Raw genomic sequence first — 16,084 nt, forward strand, 5'->3', positions numbered from 1 at the left:
TAGTGCGGCGAGACTGGGCGAATTACACGGAAGATTCACGGTTTACCGATGATTCCCTCCGGAGCTTCGCCCACTCATCATCATTCACCCCGTGGATATGCGGTGTTTTCTTTTTTTTTTTTTTCCTGCTTTGATAACTACTTTTTAAAGTACCTAAACGAGCGCTAACGCCGTACCACGACTCTGAATGTATCGCGTGCGATACAATTAGGTACGCAACATTTCTCATGCTCGCGTCGCAAGATCTTGTTTCGAATGGTTGTAAATAACACGTTTACGATCGAATGCCAATTAGAATATCGGTACCAATATACTAATTGACATTAAGAGAAAAAAATGGAGCTGAGCAGGCCATGTAATGCGTAGGATGGTTAACCGGTGGTTCATTATAGTTACAGAATGGGTACCAAGAGAAGGGAAGCGCAGTCGAGGACGGCAGAAAACTATAGGTGGGGTGATTAAGTTAGGAAACTTGCAGGCGCAAGTTGGAATCAGCTAGCGCAAGAACAGGGGTAATTGGAGATCACAGGGAGAGGCTTTCGTCCTGCAGTGGACATATAATATGACTGATGATGATGATGATCGAATGCCAACATCATCGCCTCCAGCAAGCCCTCAGTAACCTAAATAATCCGCGCCGCCCTTACCATGTGAATTCACGGCGCGTATCAGCTATGACGCACAAAGGCTGGCAGAGGGCACGGAGGCACCAGCCTAATAAGTGCCCTACAGCAAGTGCGTCTCAGAGACAGTGTCCGTACGAACTAATAGTTGAACGAACGCGCAAGCGAATAAACGAACGAATAAACCAGCCAGCGGACGAGCGGCCGACCGCACGTTTTCTTTTTTCTTTTTTTTGCGAGTGCTGCATCGCCGCATCTTAATCTTCACACACTTTAAAACTCACGCGAATTAGCACGCCCGTCTCAAATATCTATGATGCTGTCGTTCGGCGACGAACGGATCCCGTAACTCGGTTTCGGGAAAGCACGCACGCTTTTCATCCGTGCCTTTGTATCGCAAGTCCACCGGGCGACCGCCAACGACGAACACGAACAAAATTGGCAAACAAAGCTATTCGCTCTAAAGAAGATTAGTAACTAACTACAAGAGGCAGTGAGTTGCTTTCCTAAGATCAGTTTTCGCGCCCGAGTCTCAAATTTTGCCAAGAGGACTGTGCTAATCTCAAAAGTTTCGTAATCACGTTTTCGCAGTCAGCCTCGCGTGCCGCGAATTCAAGCCTGTTGGCGTGCAACACGATTAAGCGCACTAAATACGACCACGTAGTGCTTATATAAACAAAGTACACGTCGCGTAGCAATCGTGTTAAAGCGTGCAGACAAATGGCAGCATGCTCAGTGAACTGTTCCAATACCTAGGTACTACGTTATGGCCCGCAACAAATTACGTAAGCCTGGCACATACAATACTATGAGAGACTCTCAACTTAGCTCTCACAGTCGTGTGAGTGATGTTGGTCTGAAGATATCCCACCCAATTCAATGAATCCGTGACTTCTTTCGTAACTCGTCGCCCTTACCGGACGTTATCGAGAAGAGCTTCTTGCCTTTGCTGCAACTATTTTGGCATCCGAAGGCGCAGCACGTCATGGCGACGGAAAATGCCGTGAAGCGACGCCGCACTTGCCACGAAACTTAATTCAAGGCATTCGCAAACCAAAACAACAAGGAAGATCAACGGCGCCAACATGCGCTCCTCGCCAGTCGGTACGCGCTTCGCAAGCGAAAATGGCGGTGGAGCGCGACTGTAAACAAACGAAGCCGGCGCGAGGGCCCACGTGATGCCAATAGACCAATCCGACGCGGCGTCGGCAAGGGCGCGCGAGGAGGAGGCGGCATTCTTCAAAGCGTGTCGCTACTTTACGAAGTCTCAGGGGTTTCAGCAGCGAGCGCAAAGCCGCGCCCCTCGAGCGACGCTCTGCTTACGTCACCCAGCAGCGGGCAGCCAGCGTCGGAATTGTTCCAAATGAGCGACTGTTACAAACGAAATCGAAACTGGGGAAGCAAAAATGCATCCAAGTTCTTGACTTGACGTAATATTTTAGCGGAAACCCGCTAGGTGGAGAGAAGTAATTAAAGGGAAAATGAGACATCCACTAAATCGTAGCAATTGCTAGAAAGAAAACCCATACAAATAATTGTTCTCGACTTGTTCGCGTTTGAATTTATGCTAGTACTAAGTAGTATATGTCATCTGTCACCAACAAGATATCGGGGTATGGCTACCTTCACTGGCAGCACGGATATGGACACAGCAGGCCTTGTATAATAAAAAAAAGACCACAATTAAGGAAGAGGTTGCGGCTGCTGTTGCCTCAGCATTATGTGCGGTAATTTATTTTTATTATTACAAAGTGACACTCCACGCTCATTGTGTTACCTCGTTTTTTCTCATTCTCACTGGCGGAAGCAATGCTATCCGCATTTGACAAAAACGTTCAGCACCTCCGAACATCAACAAATCACACGAGCGAAGGGGGTACAATATAGGCTAACATAACGTGAAGAATTTGCCAATACGTTTTATGCTCGTCCAGTGTCCATGCGAGTGAGGAATAAACAGTGAATTTACCGGCAAGGTGTGGAGGGCTATTACTTTTCATGTATTAAAGGGATGCTAAAGAGAAAGATATTTTCAGCAGTAATGGTAAACAACCTTTATAAAATACAAAGAAAGCCACTCTTGTGAGAAGAGGCTTGGCAAGTCGTAGAAGGCACTAAAGCTGGTGGCAACGCCGTACTGAGGCTTCCGCACCAGCTTGTCGTGACGTCACGGATTTTTCCAGCGCCTCCTCAGGCGTATAGTCAAGTTCTTATGGGTAAAGATGGACTACATCGTATTCTACACGAGCCAAAGAGTGAACTTAATAAGTTTCAAGAACTTTCACTGAACCACAACGGCCCAGATTCTAAAAAACACTTCAAAATCCGCGACGTCAGACTGACTCACGGGCGCCGGGGTTCCGGCACGAAATTCAAGAACTGGAGGTCTGACCCTCCTTTTTTCTTAAAGTAATCAGTCTAATTGAGTTTTGTTACAACACCTTATCAGTATCAACTGATTCATTGCAGAACAGGTGAATTCTTGCGCTCATTTTCAGACTTTGAGGTTACAGATCCTGCACGAATGAAAGGAACACTGGTCACCTGACTTTCCTACCACAAAGACGCACTTGGTCCACGCTATGCCTGTAAGCTTTCTAGTTTTCAGTGCTCAAGAAAGGGGAGTTAAATTATGTGGCCTGATCTTGGTCATGTTAACCCAGCAAGACAATTACGTGACCATCAGGTAGGTAAAACAGAGCATTGCTGTACTTTGATCCATCTGAAAGCACCACGCAGCACTGATTTGCCTGAAGGCCGGAAGAAACGGATGCATGTATTCAGATTTGTGTGAACGATACCAGCTGCTCCGATACGTATGTCTTTCAACAGTTAATTTCTTATTATTCATCTTCTGTAGTTCTAAATCCACCATAAAATTTACTGCGAAAATCCTAGAACTCCTAAGCACTTCCTACGAGTTGTGAATGCAAAAGCATTAATGTCCTATTGAACACCACAGCGCAGTGAAATGGCAAATAACTATTCCACAAAGAATTGCACAGGCAAATATTATTCGCTGAGTAGAACACTGGCACTGTGGCACAAAAAAGAACGACAATTTGTAGAAAGGTGCCCTTAGCAAAGCCTAATGACTTCGGGTGGTTGAGAATGTGGAGTTAAAATGAATTATACATTATAGATGTCACCCCCGAGAGGTACATAAAATGTTTTGCAGATACACCTGCCCATAGCGCTCATAACTGCTGTGAAAATATTTTTCACCGGGGTCGACTGTGCTAGCGGATAGTGCGAGATTAGCATAAATATTTGGTATAATTTTCCCAAAAAAGCTCCTTTAAATTAGCACACATATACATTCTTCTTTGCCTTGTCACCTATTTCTGGCTCGTCCGCATTCTCCTCTCCTTTCAAGTTTCTTCCTTCCGAGATGCTTCATTAAACTTGACTTTAAAAATGCGGAGAATCTATTCTTGCATATACCTACAAGACTACGTGTTCAATGTGCACTGCACACGCCTATGCATACACTGTGCATCCACGTGCGCATACACATATCTATGCAGGTCTTTCTACATACTCAAAGTTTGCATTTTTTGTGCTTTACATGACGTTTATTAAGGTGAAAGCCCTTAAGTGGCTCATACCCTCGATGGCTCTGAAAAAAATGCGTCATCCGGTACAGTGGTACAAAAATTGTCAGCATCAGCAATGGTTCCTACCCCCCTATGATATGGTATGAAAAACTTTATTTGCAGGTCCTAGATAAAGAGTGTGTCTCAACACGCAAGCAAGCAAAAATGCAGTGGCTCATCCCTCTTGTAATGCAGAGGCTACAAGCACTCAGCAAAGTGAAGCGAACAGTGCATACATTCAATGGAATCATGCATACAACACACAAAACAGCCTACGTTTTAACTCCTGCTGAGAGGATGCAACGTACAGTCGAAGAGAAACGTCGTTGGTGCGAGTATGACCCCGCTATACGAGCACGCGATGCCACAGCTAAGCATCGAAAACAAGCCGAAGAAGCCGAATTGCGAAAGCAGCAACGTGACGATGCGAGATGGCGCATTACCAAGTGTGCAGCAGGCTTTTGCCTTCACGTGTTACAGCAGTGCAACATACTGCCGAACTTTTTTTTTATAATGTTAATCAGGACTTTGATCTAACAAAAACTATTTGCTCTGTTTATGTATTGAGAAGTGTTTTTTTTTTTTTTATAAAACAATTTCACTCCAGGTTTTCTGCCAGTTAATACAAAATAAACAGACATGTAAATATGCGCTTTCAATGGGATGCCGTGCTGAATTGGGAGTTGTGGGGTGCACTCATTTTGGGCATCCCAAAAAGAAATACAAATAACTGGTCGTTAGCTACAGAAGAAACTCCATGCTGAAGCAAGCCACGAGGATAAAATTGTGCTTCATTACTTAAAACGAGAGCGGGGAGGTCATGCTGACCTTAGTCACACCGCTGAATAGCCTTATATTGCACACAATCATTGCCTCCATTATTTTTGTGCCAGAGTTAGAACATGCGCATTTGAAATTACAGCTGCTTTTGCTTGATACTTTTAAGCTTTTTCTTGCTGCAGAAACTATTTGTCGTTTGTGTTTCAACATAAAGTGTACAGAAGAGCTTCAAATAAAAGGCCTTGCAAGCAGCTATTAACCCAGCCTTTGCTTCCGTTGGCTTTTTTTTCATGTTAGCTCTACGCATGCACTGTGAATAAAAGTATTTACCACAAGCTTTTACTGTCACTGCAGTTCTATTGTGATGGCTTCTTATACTGGGTGTTCAAAATTTAGCTTTACGGTATTTTTAAAAGTCACCTGTGGCAAGTAGCAAAATTCTTCTCATTGAGCTGGGTTATTCGAAGAGGCAGACATTAGTAGCACAAGAAATTGAAACACATATTCAACTAAGTAACAAAAATGTACTAATGAACTTCTTAGTTAATTAACTTACGACACATATTGCAATGACATAGTTTGCAAGACGAATCTCCTTGAAATGAATTTGTAGGATGACTCCAGTTTCGAGATATTTCCCAAAGTGTGGGACGAAATAGATGGGCGTTCCAGTTACTTTTGTGCTTCAATGTATGAAAAAGCATTTTGGTAAAAAGTAAGTGGAACAACAGTGGATTTTTACAGCGAGTTTGATGGCACGTATCTCCAAACTGGTGTTATTCTGTAAATTTATTCCAAGTGAATACGCCTGACAAGCTCACCGACTACAATTTGTAAAATGCAATATGTGTCGTAAAGTAATTAACTAAGAAGTTAATTAGTGAATTTTTGTGAATTCGTTGAATACGTGTTTCGATTTCTCGTGCTGCTAATATCCGCCTCATCGAATAACCCAGCTCAATGATAAGAATTATGCTACCTGCCACAGGCGATATTTAAAAATTCCGTAGAACTTTAAAATGAGCGCACTGTATTACAAGCAATGACTCTTGGTGTTTGTAAATGAATGTTTGTAATCTGAGGCACATAATTCGATTGGCAATGCTCATTTATAAACTATAGTGATAGTGACAATGCTGACACTTTCATATAAGATACCTGTTTTTTTTTTTATAGTATTCAATTACTTCTCTAAGTTAGATGCACTTTGCTCTTGATCTATTTATGCATCTTCTTTTTCACCAACTGTACACTGAATTAGAAGACATGCGCGCTGTTCTTGGACACATCAATTAATCATTGAATCACATTTTTAAGGCATGTACAGGCAGAAGTCCTTTGGTGGGCCCGAGCCGTGATCGGTTACAGCCGCACAAGCGAAGAACCACTTCAAACGGCGGACCTGGGCTGAAACACCAGGCCCATGCAATGCTCTACAGTGCTGGGAGGTAGGAGTGTGCGAATATTCGAAACTCTCGAAAAATAGATCGAAGATTGCCCTATTCAATTCAGTCTTCCAATCAAATAGTCAATTCTAAATATGAATATTTTGCTAAAGTTTTCGAATACTTCAAATCGCTGTGCGCTAAATTCCATCGAATGGGCCATAGTCGACATAAAACACGTTACGTAGTGGAGCACGCTATATGTCTCTCTTCTCTTAGCACTAGTGATGTCAGTGAAATATGCATCAATACAATAGTATTAGACTGTTTCTTACATGCCTTCATTTTATTTTTCTTAAATTACAGTACATTGTAGTCATTGTAAAGACTGTGCAGATCTTAGTGCTCACCACACAGTGTTCCAGCAGTGCACGCAACATTAAAAAAAGAAAAGTGCGCACTCTGCATCTCACAGGGCCCTCACACAGGTACAGCACTGCTGACAGCCATATAAAATAACAAGAGAACAACTTTACGTTTTAATGGCAGTTTCCACCACATTACAAGTGCATCCATACCGCAGCCAAAGAGTTTGATTCAATAAAAACGGGTTCTCTGCTTGGACAGGTTTTGCTTTCAAAAGGCTGCAACGCTCAAGATACAGTTGCACTTACCGCAAGTTTCATTGAACAACAGAATGACCAAGCGCATTTATGTACAAGAACATAACACAGCATGTTGCCTGCCTTTCTACGCGAAAGTTGCAGCTAGCGTCTGGCACTATCGGGCGCATAGCTTGCCGTTGCTGACACGGATGTCCTTCTAGAAGGCAGATTGTGAGCGTGCGAAAGCTAGCTGCCGATAATAAGCCACCGGTGCCTGATCTCCTCCACCTGTTTCGAGACGAAAGGCTCACGCACGCGAACTTTTACTTCAAGCTTGCCGCCACTGGGACGCTTGCTGTCGAAGACCTTGAAGAAGAAGGAAAACAGGGCACAGTCATTGTCAATGTTAAAGACTATTGCATCCTCAGAAACAATAAGCTAAAATAACACTTGACGTGTACAAGTACAAGAACACGCCCTGACAAAACACGCTCCAACTACTTTCCACCAAATTTATTTCTGACTGTTCTGGTGGCTAACAAGACCAGGTTTCATGGTCATCCAATCTAAAAGAATGTTTCCAAGCATGCTGCAGACAAAAGAAATTAAGTAGTCCTCTAAGCTTTCAGTACGGATGGCTTAAGGCTCGTGACAACTATACGGAAGCCCAGATCACCTTCCAGAAAGTAAATAACTTCCTAAAATAGGCATGGCGAGGAATGATAGTGCACTTGAAGTCACTGAAGATCAGAAGTCACTAGATTTGAAGTCACTGAGGACTTCAAATGGCACTACCAATGCTCGCCAAGGCAATGAAAACGTCACTGCAGATGTCTTCTAAGCTGAGTAGAGCAGCAGATTAATATCCTTGGTGGAACCTGAACTCATGAAGCTGTGATTTAATTTCAGAAAGCAATAATAATAGTAAAAAAAAACAATGAAAATCTGCAGGTTTATGTGCCAAAACCATGATATGATTAAGGGGCACACCGTAGTTGGGGACTTTAGATTAATTTCGACCAACTGAGTTTCTTTAAAGTACGCCAAATGCACGGCATAGGACATTGTCCCCATCAAAATGCGGCCGCCACTGTCGGGATTCAGCCCCGCACTCTCGGGCTTAGCAGCATAATGCCAAAGCCACTCCACCACCACAGCGGGTTAATATAACTAGGTTCATATAACTGTCAAAAAAAAAAAAAAACGCTCCCACCAACTCCCAATCAAGATGCATACAAGTTCATGCTGTTTTGAAAGCCAGTACCCATTTTAATCGATAGGCCAGGCTCAAACCACTCAAATTCAAGTCTTACACTAAGGCCAGAGCCTGGCCAAACTAAGCGTTGTTTAATACACGTCATGACTGCAAGTAGTGCAGTCATAAAGCTCTCACTGTGCGCCTTTCACAGAGCAGTTGTTCTTGATCTGCAACGTTTTTTTATGACAACTACTACATATATTTCAAGTGGTACTTGTGGACGCAAGTTTACGTCAAATCACACATTACCTGTGCATATTTGTGCTTTTAGTAAACGGCATACTATGTTTTGATCATGAGTGCAAGTGACGCGCTGTGGCCGCTGGTTGCGTAAACGTGTCACTCTGTTCATTTAATGGTATATCGGTTTAGATCTCTGACACCTTTCAATAATAAATGCATTATATCTTGCAACGTGCGAAAGCACAAGACTGAATTTTACATTGAATTACGTGGCACGTACCTAATATCTTTCTTTCACATGTGATGCACTACTTTTTAATCACAGATGCAAACAGCGAGAGAAGTCGCTCTACCCTTCGTGGCATTGTCTGCTATGCATGAAATGTAGCACTAACATCTTTCCTATAGGGGCTGTGAAGCTGCCGCATGGCACCTAATGGCACAATGAACAGCACCACCATTGGCAGGTATTTCATCCATGGCATGTGAAGCAGACGGCACTCTAGAGGATAAGTGCTGGGCACACAGTGCATTCAGCCTCTTCCATCCCTGTCTTAGCCATAAGTAGCCTTTCTGAGTTTTAAAACATTAACAATATTGCTATCCATACAACAGGTGACAAGCTTACATAATGAAGGCATGCGAACCAGACAGTTTGAGCTAACTGAAGTTTATGTATATAGCTGAGACTGGCAGCCTCATCTAGTGGCTACATCCATAGACAGCAGCATATCCAGGCCGTTACATTGACAAGCAGAAGCGGCAAAACAAATTTGACAGCTTCAACACAGGAGCTTGGCCTAGCCTAATGTGGCAAGCTCACTGGCCAGACCAGGACCAAGCAGTGACTTCTTTCATTGGTCCAGGGCAGGTGGGTCTTCTACGAAACAGTGGCAAACTGGGCCAATCTCGCAGCTTGAACTTTCATGCCATGCACAGCCTTACTACCAGAATCAACAATGTAACGCCATAATTTTCTTGTGTACACACATCGCAGGCGCAGAAAGGATTTGAACTTACATCGTAGCTATTGTGAATCTCGCACTTGTTTTCCAATTCTTCAAACTTGACAGACGCCGTGCCTATTAGTGCGTCACTTCGCAAGAACCCTCTGCAAAAAAGGGGGAGTTGCAGCGACATCAAACAGTGGAAAGCACGGCACTACCTGCCTATAAATAAAAGAGTGAGAGTCATACCTCTTAGCCCAGACTTCACACTTGACGGGGTGCCGTTTCATTATCCTTGCAAGGCTACGCGATTTCCGATTGACTTCAAATTTAAAGTTCTCGTTAAACTCTGAAATGAAAGTACATTTAAGACTTGTTAGAAACAAGCACACTCTGATAAGCTGTACAAGATTCAACAGCCTGTCTTGGTCTGTTAACATACACTGATTGTATTGTGTCACTTGAGACATACATGGATTCCTTAACAAAACTTTCTAAAAATAAAATTCACACAGTGGTGACTGCAGTTTTCTGGCACAGCCAGCAACAATTTGTACTAGTAGTTACTTCATTAAAATTGGTCAACTTTAACAATTCACCATTAAATTTTGGTGATGCATGAAACGTTAGTGAAAAAGCTAGTGTCAATGTCAAACCAATGTCAAACCACAAGTTTCAGAAAAGATGCTCGAAGAGTTCTAAAAAGCTTTAAGCACACAAAATGCTAGAGTATCATGATCACAGGTGCTTGCATGCGCCGACAGTGACAACAACTATGCAAAATTTAGTTTAACATGGCAAAAGTCAGTACCTCATGATGTGAACTACTTAAATTTTATGCCAGGAAAAATCATTTGGGTCAATTTACTAAGGGGACAGCGACACCTGCAACTTCTTTAAGCCAACAGAATAATGCCATCTTATTTCTGATATTCAGCGTACCTTAAGCTTCATAGCTTTGTTCCCTTTCACTCATATAAAGGGCGAGAATCCTTTCCAGGACTGTAACAAGCTGTCTCTCAACATAAAATAATTCCTACTCTCTCAAAATGGGTTGGTCTAAAAGAATGGCCATCTCCAGCTCATAAAACTGGCAGAAGCAGTGCCGTTAGACTAGTTGTTTCACAGGCAGCAAAAGGGGAGGACCAGAGTAGGTTTCTATCTAATCCTCAACCCACATTTTTCTATGACAATAGTACAAACTTTAATAACACATCTGTGCAAGCTACATAAAGCAACCTGTTGCACACAAAAGCTGTGCTAACATTGGAAAGTCTCTCACCTGGATTGTTTGTGTCCTTCACCGTTCTGGTTCTTGCCGTCTGCGGCGCATCCTGAAGAAGAAAAGCCACTGATGGCACTCCCAAACACATGGCTAACAAAAAGGTAGCACCAATACCCTCAAGTATGGCAACAGTAATAAAATGTTTGTGTGCTACAACTTGTCTCACAGCACAGCTGCATTTTTTTTTGCAATTAGGCTTCTGTTAGATGAAAAAAAACTGCAGAAATTTTATGATTGATTGATTGATTGATTGATTGATTGAAAAGCTTCATTCCAAAATACAGTCTCTCACAAAGCCCCCTTGGTAATGAAGTTATTCCTTTCATATTAGAACAAGAAATTCAACGCCAGCAACACAAGAAACAAAAACAGCTAATTAATTCCACGTCTCAGTAATATTTGCATTCGCACAATGATCATCAAAAACAGTCATTTGGAAGTTGACGTGCAAATTCGATGCAGTGCATCCAACTGTCACCTGCTGTCATTGATAGCCTTCTCCTAAGGCAAACTCAGGCCACAGGCATTGACTCTTACACACGGTTAATGCTACAACACTTCAACAAGCAGTGTACATAGTATGGTGGTCAAGTTGCTCCAATTGGAAGGTGATGTTCCAAAACTGTCGCCACAATCAAATAGGTAACAGTTGCGAATAGCTGACATTTATTGTTCCAAAATGCTAGGTAGGCACACCTTTGATGTTTTCATATACGCTGCCGTCCAACCTTTGAACTTAAAATTCATAAAAAACACCAGATGCAACAAGGGCTGAGAATAACAAGCATGTTTTAAAGTTTGCTAAGATACACATGCACTATGCTCTACAGAGGCCATACAGTCATGCCTTCTGCAAATAAAGGCTTTATTCATTAATTTATTAATAATGATTTAACTTTGGACGCATCACGCAAGCAGCAGCATACATGGAACAGTAGAGGCCAAGAAGCAACATGTAGCCGTATTAGGTCACAGTGACCTTTTCAGCGACCTTGCTGTTGTCCTAGTTCCCCTGCTGTAGGAACTCGTCATAATAAATTTATTCTAAGCAAGTACTGCTCTGGCATATGACGTATTGCGCTACTACAAGAGGACGGCACAGGTACCAATCACATATTTTTGAATGCATATTTCGTAATCTTGCCACACCCCATCTTTCAAAACTTTTAGAACATTTTTGCAAGCAGAATTAATTTTTCGCAGAACTTGATCCAACATGCATAAAATTGCAAAACAAAACCAACTTCACAAACTTTAGGAAAAATTCTAGAAAGTTGGCAAATCTTGATGTTGAAAAAAATGAAGTCTGAGTTTCGCCCAAAGAATGAAGCAGTGACAGCGCATTAAACAGTAATAGTTTATGGATTATGATGCTCGATAAGACTCTGCACTGTTCTGTGCCAGTAGCAGTAGCTGAGAATATTTGCAGTGGTAAGCCAACAATTTACTTTTGAAAAATGAACACAGCTTTTCTATACTTCTTATCCTGTCGTTCCACTTCTAGATGCCTGCGTCACTTACCTCTGTGCACGTCAGTTTGTTTCATTACAGTGCCATGCACCGTAGCATGCACTGCAGCCACTTACTCCAAGGCAACATTGCTACTTCATTCTCAAACTTCATCAACACTTAAGTTAATGTGTTTCTTCGACATTAGGCACAGTAACACAGAATGAATGACTACTCCATGTCTTTCCGTGCTGTTTTACTATTCCTAATGTAAAACCAACAAGCTCAACCTTCCATCCTAGTTGAAGCATCAGTTCTCCGAATTTCTGAAGTGGAATAGCAAGCATAGCTCTTTAAACTTTAAAGTAAATTTTATTTCAACATCATTATGAAACAATAACGGACATTCTTACTATCTTTTTTACCTAGTACTCTATATATTATCGTTCCTATATACATACCGGCCAATCCTCCTGAATTTTCCACAAAGTTTACAAATTTGGCTCCTTTTACAATTTTATGAATGTTGCATCAAGTTTTACATAAAATTCATTCTGTTCATGAAAACGCTTCACTCATCAGTCTTCAAGCTTTCCATTGGAAGCCTTCTGATAGTGAAAGGATGCCAAGGTGTACTTGCTTCAAGCAAGTTTGCGCAGACAAGTTCCTAAAGCAGGTAAAATCAGCAACAGCAGATCCGCTGAAAAGGCCACCGTTATCTAACAACAATTCCCTTGTCAGTCTCTGCTGTTGCAAGTTTGCTGCTGCTGGTGTTCTGTGTGTAAACATGAATTATCGTTAATAAAGTGCTTATGTATCCCTCAAACAGCGTGCGTCCATAGCAAACACTGCAGAAAAAAAAACATTCCACCCCTTTCCCCTTCCCTTCTCAGTGTTGGGACAGCGGGATATAATGAAATTTAAAGTTAACAGATTGGCAGGTAAGCATATACTATCAATTGTTCAACTACACATGCTACCCTCCACATGCTCTCTGGCAATACTACCTCTGTTTGCAAGAATATACTAAATAAGAGGGTACACATTAACTCCAAAAATAGGAGTATTATCATGATTGTAGCCCACATGGAAGATGCCCAGCGAGACTGCAGCCATCGGCTTAAGACACAATGATTTAGCACCACGTGACGAGCAGCTCGATATATGGCAATGCAGGCATGCACATGGTAACCGGTGCATGTTCATGGGTGTGCGCATGTGCAAACTGTGTTGACAGGTCGATCGATCATCACACCACAACATTCTTAAAAGACTGGTGGCCTGTGCGAAAGAGCCGAATGGGCTTCCACTGAACTGCGGATGTGGCCCTGCAGACACTCATCGACACAGTAAAGACCAGGACATCGGACCACTTTGTGTCATTGCACCCTTAACCCTTCATTGTGCTCATGCTCCCTAACTGACATGGACCTCCTCCTGCATATGCAAGCCTGTACCACTGTTGACAAGTTGACGAGAAAGTCACTAAATTTCAAGAACGTCATCACCATCATCACTTAGCAACCTTTCGCTAACAATGAAGTGTGCTAGACTGCAAACTGTCGACTTTGTTTATAAAAGAAAGTTACCAACACTGGCCTGCACTCTCGCCTGGGCAGTGAGAGATTGGCTTTTCCTGCATAACTCAATTGACAAGTGGTAAAGCTGGCCGCATCTTACTTTGGAGCGAGAAATTGAGGAAAGAAGTAAACCTTGCGTTACATTCATCGCATCATTCCAAATATTGCGCAAGATGCCTTTCAAACCCGGCAATCTTACAACTGAAACAAGAATATTACGTTATCTTTGTAAAAACACGGTTTGATTTTCAGGAAAACTGACTGCCTGCACAAGCTCAACTTAAGAGGGCCTAATGAGGAGCGCTCTTTACTCTTCTGTCTTTTTTCCTACGTTCGTGCGCTACGCAGTACCGCCGTTATGAACTACGACCAATTCAGCCAGGCTTCTACCCTAATACACTAATGAGGAGCTTTCACTGCATCAAAAAAGAAAAGCCTGTAAAGACAGAGCAAACCACAAAGACCGACAATACTATTGCGCGACCGGGTAAACCACAAAACTGCCAAAAAAACTCTTGAAAAGAAATCACGTTCACACTTACATTAGGAAAAGGAAATGTGACCATCACATAGGAGTCCAAGTCATCGGCCTTCCCTGCACAGCAGGTGTGCGTGTGAGAGAGACGAGAGAAAGAGTGGCTTACTTGACCATGCGTGTCGTGAGAAACACATACGGGCACATCCGCAACCCATCGCATTCTTGACTGTCATCTTTCGGCCTATACATCATCAAAGACATGACAACGACACCTCAGGCTAGGAGCTCAAACGCTGAACTCAACGCACGACACAAAAGCTGCGTGAAGCTGTGGCATAGCATTAGCATAAAGCCGAATTCATTTTCTTCCTTTCTTCTCCTATTACTTTAACAATTTAACGGACAGTGCTGAGGGCAACGCAGTTCGTGTACACAGACACTAAGGTGATTAACAAGCGTATATAGAAAAGGAAACGTCTTTCAGCATACTAATAAGCACCACACTCTCCACACTCTCTAAGAAAATCCTGCACCCTTTGGGATGTAATCTTGTCCCCAAACAATATTGGTAATCTTTCTTGCTTGCGAAACCTTTCTTTAAAACTCTGCACTCGCTGCTTTTCTGTTAAAGGGGCCCTGAACCACTTTTTATCGAAGTCGAGAAAGGCATTTGAAGTTGAAATAGACTATTTCAGAAATACCTGCTATGTCCAGAAAAGAGTGAGGAGCAGGCTTCTATTGAAAAAGAGAGTGTTTGAAATGACTTCGCACTCCGCTTGCGAGCTCCACGCGCCACGCACGACTGCAAAATTTGGCTGAGGTGTTCACAGCAGCATGTAGCTATCTGAGAACTGGTTTTTCACCAAGCCCGAGGGGTGGTTCAGGACCTCTTTAAGAACGCTGTGTCACACAAATACACACATGCCCTTCGTGTCCTGAACGTACCGGGCACGCAGCATTTAAGAAAGGAAAGACACTCAAGGTAGATGACGATTTTTGTTTAAGGACAAGAAAAGCGCCAAATGGTGCAAACTTTTCTATCAGTGCATCCTTCCAGATGTTCCTTCAGTCATTGCAGCACAGCAAAATATAACATTTCACAATATACTGATAGAAGGTAAGCGAACAATGAAAATAGGCAACAGATAGTAACATTATTGTACATATTCAAGGACTTGTAATGCAGGTTGAATATTCCAAAGAAAGCAAGTAAGAAATGATAAAGAAGCTAGTAAGCACGACTAAGTTCAGCACTAGGATCTATTTCACCATCAACTACACCTTGTATAAACACTAAGCAGTGCTTGCAGTGACGTGAACGCTTGGCTTAATGAAGTTCTCACGAGATCCAGAGTACAGCAAACATTCTCAGCTCCCAAGCCTGCAAGTGTCAAGCCATGTTCCCAAGCAAAAAGCAAGCACAAACATGCAAAGTGTCGTCAAAAACACATAAAATGTTAATGATACGGAGTGTCACAGTCACAGTGCAAAACATAGAACAAATGCATGCAAAGCCATAATGCTGAGCCCCTCCAGCCAATTAAAGAACAACCAAACAGACATTGAAGTTAGCTCCAAACATGCAATGTAACAGTGATATACATTTCAACCTCTCTACCACTAAATTAGGAACGGATATAACATAGCATGTGTAATAATGACTGCCTACAATTAATGATATGGGATTTAAGATAAAATGGTAGTATTTCCTGACTATAGGTTCATAGCAGTGGCAAACATTAATATTTGTGCGATAATATCTAATACGATTATTAATAGCCAACATTTCACAAATTTGTCTTTTAATTATCGACTTTAAGGTGCAAGTTGTAATTGCTGAATGAAATTGGTCAGTACTAAAAGCATGACCTCTTGCTAGTATCTTTACGCCAAGATCCTGATTTGAGAAGTATAG

General features: G+C 42.3%; 1 protein-coding gene across 1 annotated transcript in view; it reads right to left on the reverse strand.

Moving 5' to 3' along the window:
* Nucleotides 1-6,709: 6,709 nt before the first annotated feature.
* LOC119466097 (coiled-coil and C2 domain-containing protein 1-like) overlaps nucleotides 6,710-16,084 on the reverse strand; it is a 36,745-nt gene continuing 27,370 nt past the window's right edge. Inside the window, 6 exon segments of the mRNA XM_037726588.2 lie at nucleotides 6,710-7,355; nucleotides 9,451-9,541; nucleotides 9,627-9,726; nucleotides 10,660-10,711; nucleotides 14,234-14,286; nucleotides 14,366-14,410. Coding sequence (XP_037582516.2) covers nucleotides 7,236-7,355; nucleotides 9,451-9,541; nucleotides 9,627-9,726; nucleotides 10,660-10,711; nucleotides 14,234-14,286; nucleotides 14,366-14,410 — 461 coding nt within the window. The 3' untranslated portion in view covers nucleotides 6,710-7,235.

Source organism: Dermacentor silvarum, chromosome 10, assembly GCF_013339745.2.
Source record: "Dermacentor silvarum isolate Dsil-2018 chromosome 10, BIME_Dsil_1.4, whole genome shotgun sequence".
Lineage (NCBI taxonomy): Eukaryota > Metazoa > Arthropoda > Arachnida > Ixodida > Ixodidae > Dermacentor > Dermacentor silvarum.